Source organism: Globicephala melas, chromosome 15 (assembly GCF_963455315.2).
Source record: "Globicephala melas chromosome 15, mGloMel1.2, whole genome shotgun sequence".
NCBI lineage: Eukaryota > Metazoa > Chordata > Mammalia > Artiodactyla > Delphinidae > Globicephala > Globicephala melas.
In genome coordinates this window covers 17,543,962-17,557,810 of record NC_083328.1, presented here as the reverse complement: position 1 = coordinate 17,557,810, position 13,849 = coordinate 17,543,962, and the positions used below count along the sequence as shown (strand labels likewise).

General features: G+C 48.7%; 1 protein-coding gene and 1 non-coding gene across 2 annotated transcripts in view; one reads left to right on the top strand and one right to left on the bottom strand.

Moving 5' to 3' along the window:
• Positions 1–1,231: 1,231 nt before the first annotated feature.
• TRNAK-UUU (transfer RNA lysine (anticodon UUU)) lies at positions 1,232–1,304 on the bottom strand. The gene has a single exon. It is a non-coding gene; the product is annotated as a tRNA-Lys (tRNA).
• A 1,120-nt stretch (positions 1,305–2,424) lies between these two features.
• Positions 2,425–13,849, top strand: part of KDM8 (lysine demethylase 8) — a 34,681-nt gene continuing 23,256 nt past the window's right edge. The window contains exons 1-2 of the mRNA XM_030871551.2: positions 2,425–2,532; positions 11,055–11,550. Coding sequence (XP_030727411.1) covers positions 11,083–11,550 — 468 coding nt within the window. The 5' untranslated portion in view covers positions 2,425–2,532; positions 11,055–11,082. The remainder of the gene's footprint in view (positions 2,533–11,054; positions 11,551–13,849) is intronic.

The following is a 13,849-nucleotide window of genomic DNA, read 5'->3' as shown; positions in this document are numbered from 1 at the left end:
AAAGGGAGGCATGATGGGACAGGAGGTCAGGGAGTGTTTTATCCTGAGGCCGGTCTATTCTCAGGAGGGGCTGTCTGCAGGCTCAGGCTGAGAGTGGGCCAAAGTTCAGGGGCCTGGAGGAAGGAGAGAATTTAACCAAAGTTTAGTCAACAAGTGTCAACAGGAAATTCCCCGGCGGTCCAGTGGTTAGGACTCCATGCTTTCGCTGCTGACGTTGCGGGTTCAATCCCTGGTCGGGGCACTAAGATCCTGTAAGCCAAAAAAAAAAAGTGTCAACCGACAAAAAATGTACAACCTAAACACTGAGAGTTATGTTTTATTCGGGGACATTACTGAGGACTCCAGCCCAGCATATAGCCTCTCAGATAGGAACTGTTCCAAAGAAGTAAGGGAGTAGCCTAGACATATAGGAGTTTTTGTAAACAAACAAAATCTATGTAGTCAAACAGCAAAAGATTACTGCTAATCACAAATATCAGACATCTCACGTTAATGATTTTACTGCTTTTCCATGTTTGGGAAGATGCAAGGGTCTGACTCATTAAAACGATTCCTTTGATATGCATCTTAACTATCAAGGGCCAGTATCCTGTTTTTCTCCATCCTGAATTCTCCTCAGGGTGCACCGGTAGGTGTGGCTACAGTAGCTGACGGCTTGATGGCAGGCAACACTTTTCGCATCCACACAGGAATTTTGCTCAGAATGATTGGTGGAGACAAGCAGTTCAGCTAGTTACTTATGAGGCAAAGAACAGGGATTTGGAGGCTCTGTAGCTGGCCCTGTCATAGGTAAACGAAGTGGCCATCCGTGAGTTCCCCTAAGTCACAGGAGGAATGGTGGTTCATTGCGGCAAGTACCTTTCCAGAACAAAAAAGGGTAAGGGGTCTTCCTCTAACCTTCACTGTTTCCAGGAGCACAGGGCTCAGGTAAAATTCAACGCTGTCATCACCCAACTGGGGATGATAATTATGATAGTACTAGCTACAATTTTCATATTTTAAAAGTACCTCGGAGGTGCTTGGTGCATAGTAAATGCTCAATAAATACTTGTGAATCTCACCCGTGAGATCTGGGAGGGCTGGGTAAGTTGATTCAGTGTGTTTTCTTTGGTGCCAGCACAGTACCCAAGATCCACTGATCAGCTGAATTGGCCTTGAGCAAGCCTCAGTCTCCCTGACAGTACAGTTACTTTTTTTTTTTGGCTACACCACGCAGTTTGCAGGATCTTAGTTCCCCAACCAGGGATTGAACCTGGACCCTCAGCAGTAAAAGCACGGAGTCCTAACCCCTGGACCATCAGGGAATTCCCACAGTTTCCTTGACTGTAAATAAGACATGATAATCTCCACCTCACAGGCTTGTGAAGAGAATTACACAACTTGGAGGAGTCTAGGGGGCCCAGACAATGCCTGACACATCTCTGGTAACCAGTGACAAAGACTCTCTCCTCAACTTAACTCTGGTCAGACTCTTCTGAGACCTCTTTGTAACTACACCTTGCCCTTGGGCTCTGTCTTTGCAAGAATTCAGCTGGGTCAGTTTAGCAAAAATCCCTTACCCTTCATATCTGATCAAAATCCTTATCCTTCACCCTTGATATCTTATCACCCTGGCCTGCCATCAGCAAAAAACCTGGGACCTTGGTTTAGCCAAAATTCCCCTTACCCATTATGTTTCCTCTTAATAAGTTTCCATCCACTGACGCAGACCCTGCTCCTTGGCTATCAATCTCCACTTGTCCTTGCTGTATTCAGAGCTGTGCCCCATCGCTCTCCCCTATCACAACACTTCCACCCCTCCCATCGCAGCAGTCCCAGTGAATAAAGTCTGACAAATAAATTTTTCTTTAACACCAGTAAATAAATTTCCCTCCTATTTCCACGTGGATTCCAAACGCAGTATGAGCAGAACTTTCTATCGCCTCTGTTCAATGCTTCAAAGGGCCTAGTCCTCGGAGACCATGGGGAGCGTGCTCAAAACCAAAACCCCCAGCGACGCCCACACCACTCAGCACCAAGCTAGCAGGGGCAGAAGGACGGACTCTGACCCCTAGCCCGCCACTCCGTACTGAAACCCTGAGTCCTCCTCACTCCCACAGGCCATGGATGCAGCACTTGGGGGTGAACTTCGAAAAGTCGGGATCTGCGACTTTCCGAAAGTACGAGTATTTGACCACTTTATCTCCCTGAGCCTCGATTTACCGCTCTCTAAAACAGAGAGAAAAATCCGAGTTGTACGATTAGATAAAATGGTAGATGTGAAGCTGCCTTGTACACGAAGTTATCGTTACAGAGGCAATCGCAGGTGTTACCCACTTGGAAAGAGAAACCGAGGCGAAAGCACCCTCCGGCTTTTAAACGGGGCGGGGCGGGGCCACGGCATCGATCACTCGGCGCTCCTCTAGGCACGCCTTGGTAATCGATACTCCTCGGGCAAGCCTCTGACTACTCGGAGACAGCCGGAGTATTCGGTCCAGAAGGAAAAGTCGTCGCCGGCCTCCGACGACTCGACACTGTCCAAACTCGAGACAGGTGAGTTTGAGCAACTCGAGAAGGCGGGCAGCTCTGGCTCCTTAGAAGCGGGGAGGCCGGGCTGAGAGGGGAGGACTGCGCAGGCGTAGCGTGAAGGGGTGAAGCAGGAAAGGACGGTCTCGCGCGTGCGCTTTGGAAAGCCCAGGGCGGCCCTTCAAAGCAGCGAAACTGAGCCGGGTGTTGGGGGGGTCGGGGGGGGGGGCCAAGAACCTGGGGTAGCGCATGCGCTCTGAGAACGCAGTTTAGCCGTTCAACTGCAGAGTCTCCAGGGGTCGAAGGCCCTGCGCGTGCGTGGTGCACTTCTTACGCCAGTCGTTTCATTTTGCGCGTGCGTGAGACTAGGCTGTCGTGTCCCTGCGCGGTTCTTGGTGTCGCGTTGATGCGACTCTAATGCACTTGCGAGGCTTCCGATTTCTGCCGTGTTTGTAGTGGCAGGTGGTTGCTGGCTGACCCTCCCGGGCCAGTCGTCTTTTGTCGGTCTGGAGCTAGGCCCACTGGGCACGCTTAAACCATTGGGCCCCAAATGTGGACCAAGGGAAATGAAGCCCCGGGGGAGGCGCCGGGGAGGGAAAAGGTGTGAGATCTCGGGGTGGAGGGTTGGTGGGTTACGTAGAGCCCGCCCAGCCCACTCGTCGTGGGGGACCCAGTGGGCCCTCTGCATGTGGTCGCCTGGAGGACGGGGGTGTCTAACTCGATAGGGGTTAATTCTGAGCAGAGATGGGTCACCGTGCTCAACAAGTTTGGAGTAAATCCAGGGGCAGGAGGTGGGCAGGTGTTGGGGCCACACCGACGGCCCAAGCCCGATCCTGTCTGCTCGTTACAAGACTGGGCAGCCTGGTACCACCCAGAAAGCCAGATTGAGGCCGACGTATTCTGGGAGGCGCTTTAGAGTTTTAAAGATAACTTAAGAGAATTCTGGGATGACTGCGGTGGCTTCCTAGAAGGCTTTATTTTATAAACGTCAGGAATTTACTTAACTAACAGCCAACCAAAGGCCAGCTTACATAATGCCCTCTGTCTGGATGGTGAATTCATGAAGTCAGGACCTGAGTCGGGCTGTTGTCTACAGCCTGTAGTTGGCTTCTTGGTGTTTAACGTAACCAGCAAGAAGCCGTTTATGAAGTTCAGATTAGGCTGGTTTATAAAGCCAAGACAAAAGCCACTCTGAGAGGTTAGCTCGTACAACCTTGGTCTGACCCCCTTTTCAAGATGATTTCCTATGCCAACAAACAGTCCACTGAGAAGAGCAATTCTATGCTGCCTGTACCTGAGCTTCCTGTGGAAGCTGTCTCATGTCATGAGACCAGTACAGACAAGTGGCACTCCAGAAGGTCAGTTTACAAAGCCAGGACACACGACCACTCAGGACACAAGACCTTCCTCTGGAAGATTTGTTCATTTAATACAACCTTTTATAAAAGGCAATTCACCTCTACCCTCACCCCCTTCAAAAAAGCCTTATGTAACCAAGAAGAAGTCTTTTAAGACCAATACCTGTCTAGCCCTAGGAGACTGACTTTAAAGTGAGGATACAAGGCCACTCAGGCTTTTTCATATGGCCTGTGATTATGGGGACCATGGGTCTCAATGTGCCTGGAATAATGCCAGTTTATGATTTGTCCCTGAAAACTACTATCAGTACTTCCAGTATTCAACTTGTGTAAGATGAAATTCCTACGTGCAGAAATGGCAGTTCCAAACAGTGAAAAAAAAACATTGGCAAAAGTGATGAGAGTAAAAAATTTTGCAAAAGAAAAACGTATATTTTACCAAGCTAAATAAATAAAAGGCTTATATATAGCATCCTGGTTTGTATGATAAATTCCGTAGTTAATCCACCTATACCTACTAGAAGGCTGTTTATGCAACTTGCTTATCCCTTTTACGTGGAGCTCTGGGAAGCCAATGTAAAGGCCAGTTTGCAGTCCCACTCTGCAAGACTGTTCACACAGTTTACCCTTGATTCCCTCCTCTGGAAGCCTCCTTCGTTTAATACAACCTTTTATAAAAAAAGGCAATTCAGTGAGGAACTCTGGGAAGCAAATCAGTAAAGCCAGGCCATGAGGCTACTCAGGCTGATACCTTACTCCAGAAAATTCCTTGATACAATTGTCAAGAAACCTTTCTATCAGACTAATGTGTGGGGAATGCTGGAAGCCTGATTTGTAAAGCCTGGGCGTGAGGCCATTGAGAAAGGCAGCGTAATGTAGCCTCTGCCTGACCTTCAGTGGAAGGCCGTACCAACTGGTTGGTTGTTTGAAGGCTGCTGGTTACAGCCCACGTGAGGCCAGCTCCTCTGGAAGGTTGTTTCACACAGCTGACAAGAAGGTGTTTCACCCAGCCAGGGAAGGACCTTGCTCCTGTAAGGCCATTTCAGATGGCTAACAGGAATCATGGAACATAGGTTTGTACAACTAAGACAAAGTCCAGCCTTCACCTGGCCCTCAGACGAGGGCCCAATATGTAATGAAGCCAGTTTTTAAAACAGGTCATGAGGCCACTTTGGAAGACTTTTATGTAACACGCTGTGGCTCCTCCTCGGAAGGCTGTGTGATTCGGCAACTAAAAGGCCAAATCATGAAAGATTCTGGGAGGCCGATGGAACCAAGCCATACGTAAGACTACTCAGGTGGATGGTGACCAGCATGGCAGCTCACCAGGTTGCTACAGGCTGCAGTTGTAAGCCCCCCCGGGACACTAGTGTTTAAGATCAATCGTGAGACGCGCAGGGCCGTTTCAGGTGGCTAACACAGAGGCAATCTGTAAAAGCATTTTGAAAATGAACTCGCAGCCATCCCGAAGCTCTCACCTCTGAAAGGCCGTGTCGTGCAGCATCAGCGTAAGTCTCTCTGAAGGCTTTGTTGTAAGACGTTCACTGAGGAACTCTGGATTCAAAATAAATTACTCAGGCTATTTTACGTAGCCACGAAGAGGCTGTTCTGTACAGCCAGCTTGAGGCCCTCTCTCCCAGAGGGCTGGTCCACATGGCCATCAACCTGAGGCCCTCCCCTCAGCCAACTGGCGAAGCAGCACATCAGCCGCCTTACCAGGCCAGTTTATGAAAACCAAACAGAGACCACCTTGGGAGGTCATTTTACAAAGCAGCACGTGGGGCCACCTTAGAAGCTGGCTTTGTAAGGCCTTTGCGAGGGACTATTTTGTAAGGTCACCCTGGGAGGCCTGTTTACAAAGGTTAAAATCTGTCCCAGGGAACTAGTTTATAGCCCATTTGAAACCCTCCAGGAGGCTATTTTCTAAGGCCACCAAGAGACCAATTTACAAAGTTGGTACATAGGCCCCAGCAGAAGCCATTTTTATATTAAGGCAAACAAGTCGTCTTCTGGGAGGCCTTTTTGTAGACCTTTGTGCCAGAATATGAGGCCTCTGAGGCCTTTTGCGCGCTCAAGGTGAGATTTTTCGAAATTGCTTTATGAGACTCATGTGAGACACTCAGGGGATGAGCATTGAGGCCACCCAGGAAGGCCAGTTGGTGGGTCCACGTGCTGTTTTGCATGTGGCTAGTGGATAAGACCATGCTGGAAGGCTGCACTGTGAACCTTTTTTTAAAAAATATATTATTTATTGATACTAGTATAGTATTTTTTAATAAATTTTTTTATTTTTATTTATTATTTTTGGCTGTGTTGGGTCTTCATTGCTGCACACAGGCATTCTCTAGTTGTGGCGAGCGAGGGCTACTCTTCGTTACGGTGCGTGGGCTTCTCGTTGCGGAGCACAGGCTCTAGAGTGCGCGGGCTTCAGTAGATGGAATACCTGGGCTCAGTAGTTGTGGCTCGTGGGCTCTAGAGCACAGGCTCAGTAGTTGTGGTGCACGGGCTTAGTTGCTCTGCGGCATGTGGGATCTTCCTGGAGCAGGGCTCGAACCCGTGTCCCCTGCATTGGCAGGCAGATTCTTAACTGCTGCGCCACCAGGGAAGCCCTGCACTGTGAAGCTCTTAACGAGACCAACACAAGACATTTATGAATCTTCTAGGAGGCTGGAGATAGAAATCATCCTGGAGGGCTTGGGCCAGGCCACTCAGGCTCTCTGAGTCCTGTCATGCAGTAAGCCAGCTGGGAAGGATATCCATTGTGAACCAGGGACTGAGCTGGGATCTACAACTCCAAAAGCTGATGCAGTCCTCGTGCCCGAACATGAAGAGTGTCTGAGTGGACACTGCCACTTACTGTAAAGTTTTGGACAAATTGCTTAATCTCCCAACTCTCACTTCATTCATCTGTAAAACCTCACACTGTAGAATTGTGGGGGATATCTTAGATAATGTACATAAAACATGGAGCATTGGGATTTCCCTGGCTGTCCAGTGGTTAGAACTCCGTGCTTTCACTGCAAGGCCCCGGTTTTGATCCCTGTTCTGGGAACTAAGATCCCACAAACCGCGTGGCACAGAAAAAAAAAAAAAAAACCAAAAAACAAAAAACATGGAGCATTGACATGGCACATACGGAAGGGCACTGAGGTTGAGCTTAATCTCAGTTCTGTCTCTGCACAATCGATTGACTGTGGTCTGGACTTTTTTTTCTGGACTTTAGTTTTCTCATCAGCAAAATCGGAGGATGGGGTTGCAGGGGAAATGATCACATACACCCCTGTCCACTTCACAGTATGGTGAGGAACAAATACAATTCGAAAGCGGTGCTGGGGATAGACTGCAGAACTGAGAAAAACTCTGAATTACTGCACTTACTTTAGGACAGGCCCAGGAAGAGGCACCTCAAAAATAATAACAAGCGAGAAAGGTACACCCTTCTCTTATGTGAAGTGATAGGGTTTTCTCATCTGTAGAATGGGGAGAATAATAATTCCTTCCTCAGAGCTTTCTTGAGAGTTAACCCAGATGTGCAGCTTCATCATGTGCTGGCTTGTGATCTTGTGGCTCTGGTCCCTCATTTATAAGATCATGGATTTGTGAGCTAGACTGCCTGAGTTTTAAATTTCTGCTCCACCTCTTATTAGCTGAATTGCTTTGGGACATCATTAACTTCTCTGCTTTAGCTTCCTTATCTGTAAGATGGAGATGATAATACAGAGTTTCTGTAAGAATTAAGAGTATATATAAAGCGCTTGGAGCACTCCTGGCTTTACAGCAAACGCTTTGTAAGTACTTTATCAGCTTCGTAGGGTCATTGTGGGGGTGAAATGAGGCAAGTATTCTGTCTGCTGAAATGAGCTGAAATGGAGCCCAGCAATAGGAATGGCTTGTCCGAAGCACCCTCAGGGACCATATCTCTAGCATCCTTCACACATCTTTGTTTCTCTGTCTACTGCTAACGTCTTCACACACATTAGAGCTAAAGGGAACCATGCTTTCTCCTCCTGTTCTTTGGTGTGAGTTATAGATGGAGTCCCAGCATGTCCAGGAAATCTGATAGGAGTGTTTATTATCTATTGCTGCGTAACACATCACCATAAATTTAGTGACTGTAAAACAACACACGTGTATTATCTCTGTTTCTGTGGGTTGGGTGTCTGGACAGGGTTTAGCTGGGTCATCTACATCAGGGTCTCTCACAAGGCTCCAGTTATGGTGTCAGGGCTGAGCTCTCATCTGAAGGCTCAGCTGGACAAGGATCTAAGTGCCTGTGGTTGTTGGCAAAATTCAGTTCCTGGAGGGCTGCTGGACTGAGGCCCTCAGTTCCTAGCTTGCTGTTGGCTCTAAGCTACCCTCAGTTCTTTGCCACATGGGCCCCTCCAACAGGGCCACTTGCTTCATCGATGCGTGCAAACCAAGAAGGCAGTAGAGAAAGCCTGCCAGCAAGATGGAAGGTCCAGTCTTATGTGACCTGATCCCAGAAGTGGCATCTCGTCACTTTTGCCATCTTAGACCAAAAAGTAAATAGCTACACATACCAAACCTACACACCTGTTGGTTAGAGGCAAGTAATAATAGTTTTCTATTGCTGATATAACAAATTATCACAAACGTGATGGCTTAAAACAATAAAAATTTGCTAGCTTACAGTTCTATAGGTTAGAAGTTAAACATGGAACTAAAATCAAGGTCTCAGCAGGGCTGCATTCCCTGCTGGAAGCTCTAGGGGGGAATCCATTTCCTTGCCTTTTCCAGCTTCTAGAGACCACCCACATTCCTTGGTTTGGGACCCCCTTCCTCCATCTTCAGAGCTGGCAACATTGCATTGTCTAACAATTCTGTAATCACGTCTCCCTCTGACTCTGACTTTAGCCAGGAAGGATCCTTTCAAGGACTCCTGTGTTAGGTTGGGGCCAGCCAGGTAATCCAGTATAATCCTATCTCACAGCCCTTATTTTTCATCACATCTGCAAAGTCCCTTTTGCCATGTTAGGTAACAGACTCACAGGTTCTGGGGATTAGGATGTGGACATCTTTGGGGGACGTTATTCTGCCGACCACTCAAATCACAGGTCCTGCCCGTACTTAAGGGGGTTAGATAAGCGTGTTCGTGACAGCAAGCAGGGATCATTGGGCTCTCTTGCGCCTTAGGGTGACTTTCTTCCCTCACGAGAAGCGGAGCATGTGATGGGGCTTTATCACAGCAAGTCTTCGTTCTTGCCTTCACCATCCACCAGTGGCTCTTGAGTGTCAGTTACTTTTAAGGGTCAAATAAGGTTCTTTTATTATTAACCACAGAAACCCTGGTTGACATAAGCAAGAAGAAATTTCTTGGGAGACTGTGGGGCCCACAGAATCGACGGAAAGCTGGAGACCTGGGCTTGGAAAGGACAAGAACCAAAGTGCATCCTAGGAATTGCGGACAATAATTGTGAGGCCCTAGCAAGAATAGTCTGGTCCAGAAACTGCCACTAGGACAAAATGAAATGCCAGCTGTCTCTGGTCAAGTTGACCTACTTAAAGTTCACATGCAAAGGAGGCAACTCATTGTCTAGCTTGGGTCACATACCCACCCCTTGGCAACATCCCACCAGACTGATCTCAGTGGGTATGATGGAATTTCTCAAAAGGAGATGGAGGTATGTTGTCAAGAAAGAGAAGAGGGTTCTGAGCCACCAGAACTCAACAAATACCCTCTACTATGTTCTCTGCCATCTGTTTCCTCAATAATAGAAGGAAGTTGTTGCTTCATTCAGGGCAGGAACACTGCTGCAACAAGCATCAACACCGTAGTGGCTAAACACAACACCAGTTTAGCTTTTGCTCCGGAAGCATTCCAGTGTGGATATTCCTAGTCGGGGGGCTGTCTTATGGCTCTGCCATCCCCTAAGGCCTCAGAGTCTTTAGCTTCCAGCCAGTGGATAGGGAAGGTGTGGAGGATCATACAGTGTTTAAGTGTTTATGGACCAGGCCTGGAAGGGGCATACGTCACTTCCATTCATTAACTGGAACAAGGTGCCGTGGTCACATCTAATTACAAGTGAGAAATGGAGTCTAACTGTGTGCCCAGGAAGGAGATGGAATGGGCTTTGGTGAGCTTAAAGCAAGAGTTTGTTTTTGTAGATAAAGTTTTATTGGGACACACCATGCCCATTTGTTTACATACTGTATAAAGCTGCTTTCACACTACAGTGACAGAGTAGTACCAACAGTGACTATATGGCCTGCAAAGCCTAAAATATTTGACATCTGGCCCTTTACAGATAAAGTTTGTTGACCCCCAGCGTAGAGCAGTCTCTGCAAAAGGCATGATGGTCCCTGTTTCTTAGTATCAGAGGAGATGGGGCATATAGCAGCTGTTAGTATAATACCTACAACATTGTAGTGCAAATAAATCACTGTAAGTTGTGAGCAGTAGAACCTATTCACATGTTAGTACTTATTCCTAGAGACTGGGCTGCCATCTGTATATACTGTGCAGGCTAAAGTCACTAAAGGCACCAACTGTGATAAACCTTTTCATGTAGGATTTATGTATTTCCAGGTTTCCTCCAGAGACGTTAAGATCTCATTCTTTCAGTAGTCTTAATTGAGTGCCTACTATGAGCTTGACTCTGCAAGAAGCTCAAGGGCTATTCAAACCCAAAACACTCTCAGAGCATCTTGGCAGGCTTCACATAGGGGATCATTTAAGTTGGGCCTTAAAGGTTGGATAGGAGTTTGCCAGAGAAGAGGGGTGTTGGAGGATTTCAGACAAGAATAATACATGTTACTCTCTGAACAAATATGGGTCCGGTGCCCACTGTGTGCCTAGTGTTACGCCAGGCCCTGAAGATGCAGTGGTGACACCAGTCAGATAGGGACCCTGCCCTCACAGGTGCCCTCACAGGGCGGAGAAGACCATTGTTGAAGAATCAGTGCAGATGAGATGTGTGTTACATGGGACAAGTCCGGAAGCCTTGGTAACCTATAGGGGTCCAGGTCTGTGCGTGGTCTCTCTCTCAGTCTCTCTCTTTTTTTAGGAAAATAGTTTATATATATTTAAAATTTCAGTGGTTGACATTTTGGCCACTGGGTGTCATCACAGATCTAGCTTGTTTTCCCCCAGTCTTATTTTATGAAAATGTAGAACTGTAAATATGTAGGCATACAACGTGGTGTTTTGCTGTAACTTATCTTTCCCCCCAGCACTCATCGGACTGAGCCGGCTGGGCTGATGGCGGGGCCGGGTGCGCTCTGGGAGGCCCTCTGGGCACTCCTGCCCCGCACGAAAGAGGAGCTGAAGCTGGAGCTGGGAGAGAAGGTGGAGGGCAGCGTGGTGTTGCTGCTGCAGGAAGCCGCTGAGCTCTTCTACGGGGACAGGAGGCAAGAGTGTCTGCAGACCTGCGAGGCGCTGCTCGACTACTCCTGGGAGAAGCTCAACACAGGGCCCTGGCAGCACGTGGACAAGGGCTGGCGGCAGGTGTACTCCTTCAGCTGCCTCCTGAAAGCCGTGTGTCTGTGTGCGCCGCCGGGGGATGCTGCTTCCGTGGCCGCCGCCCTGAAAGCCTGCGACATGGGCCTGCTGATGGGGGCGGCCATCCTTGGGGACATCCTCCTTAAAGTCACTGCCGTCCTCCAGAAGCACCTGCTCTCTGGAAAAAGGCCCGCCTCCGGCCCGAGCCAGGAGCCGCTTGGCATAAAGGTATCCGGGGGCGGGGGGGGGGGTGGGCAACCGCCACTGACCGCACCCAACAAAATCCATCAGCCCTGTTTTCCTAGAAGTCACAGGTCAGCTCTCCCCTGGGCTGAAGCCCCTGGCATGCTGACCCCTCTGGTTGAAAAATGGCATCTCCATTGATTTGGAAATGGAACAGCCTCTTGTCTCAATTTTTTTTTTTCCCCCAGTTTGTGCAAGAGCCGTGCCCCTTGGGGAGAGCAGGAGGGTGAAAGCTTTGTGGTTCCTGAGAAAAATGGCTCAGAGGGATTGTGTGGCCGAGCCCTGCAGCCAGCGGGAGCCCGTCTCTTTCAGCTTCTTCCTGGCCCCTTGGTTGAGGTGTCCCCCACTTTCCTGGCTGCCTCTGTCTTTGTGCTGCTGAGTTTGGATGAGATACTACAGCTCACGTGACTGATCGGTCCTGCCCCTTAGATACTTGGCCGTGTCCTCACTGGTGTTTAAGTGCATGTGAGTCACTGAGGGTGGTTTCCTCAGGCTTCACATTCCCAGCACTGACATGCGGACCCACTCACAGCACCTCTGGGCAAGTCAGTCACCTCCTCTGAGCCTCAGTTTCCTTATCTGTAAAGTAGCAGAGTGCTGACCCCCGGGAAAAAAGGGCCGAGACTGTACTGGACACTGGGTGAGGGAGTTACGGGGTGTTTTCGACATTTTTCTAAATATTTTCTTGTTTTCAGAATTCCCTACAGTGAGCATTATTTTTCTATAAGAATAATGCAAATGGATGTCATAAATACACCATACATGTAACTGAAATAAAAAGTGAGCCTATAAACAGGGAAGAGAAATTTGCAGCAAAGCTGTCAGAGAGGAGATATCTTTATTGTATAAGAATTATACAAATCAACAGGGGAACAGAAAAAACTGGGCCCCAGGAGGTAGAGAGACCAGACACACGAACAGACTGTTCACAAGGAGGAAACAGATCTGTTAAACAAACATGTGGGAAATGTCCAACCTCACCTCTGGTTTAAACAAACAGACAAACGAAGCAGCCGTTCTTGGCTCTGAAACTATCAGATGAGATTTTATACAACACCCAGTGTTGCCAAGGGTGCCACAGGGCCAAGAGCATGGGGTGTTGGTGGACCTTTCAGAGGGTCGGGCAGACATGCGGATCAAGGGACAAATATCTGTCCCCTTGGACCCAGGGGTTGCACCCACCCTTGCCCCGGCCAGGGCTGTCCCAAGGGATATGGCGGTGGCTTCATGGCCAAGGTGGTGTTCACGGTCTGGAGCAGTGTATACGGTCAAGGGGGTGGGAGCTCAGGCTCTGAAGGCAGCTGCCTGGGTTCACATTCCTGCGCCACCCCCCGCTGCCTGTGCCGCCTCCATTCCCCTGCCTGTAGGAGGGGCTTTGCTCAGCAGCCTTACTGAGCCCCAGCGGTGGCCCAGCTGTGCCGGGAACCAAGGGCGTGGTCCAGACGCCCGTCCTGGAGCTGACATTCTAGTGAGGCTGTGAAAGAATGTCTTCTCCCAGGTGGTGAGAAAGGTGGGGAGGCTGCTTCCGACAGGGTGGCCAGGGAAGGCCTGTCTGACAAGGGAGCACAGGGAAGTCAAAGTCTACACTGGGGACAGTGAGAAAAGAAGAGGCAAATACAAGGCCTCGCACATCGCCTGCAGGGAAGAACGTTAGCTGTCGCTGCTGCCACTGCGTGAGTGTTGAGAACGGGCCTGGGGTCCAGCAGGGGGAGCAGAGGGAGGTGACGGGTGCCAGGCAGCAGTGCTGGGTGCTTTACGTGTGAGGTCTCGTCACCCAGTGGGGTTTAACGTGTGGGGAAACGGGCTCAGAGACAGTAACTTGTTCAGGTCCCTCAGCTGGGAGATGGTTAAGTAAATGATGAGGCAGCCACTCAAGACATTGCAAGGACTGAGTGGCAGCATGGAAACTACTTGAGAGAAATTATTGGACAGAAGAGGCAGAGTTGCTTATTCATCGTGAATCTTAGAGTGGATCAGAGATGCATATGTGTGGACAAAGTGGGAAAGGAACATACAGTAATGAGAAGAATCCTTGTATGTTAGATGGTGGAGTTTGGGATAGTAAGTTTTCCTCTATGAAAGCAATATATTAGTTTTATAATTAAACAAACATTTTAAATGAACCGGTAGAGAAGGAAACATCTTGGTATCGTGAAACGTCAGTAGTCGCAGTAGCAGCAGTAAAACTGACAATAAATGTTAACGGTTATTATTGTTACTAATGACACCTCAGCTGTCTTACTACCATTGATGCAAATTCCTAGTGGAATGCCTCGAATTTTGG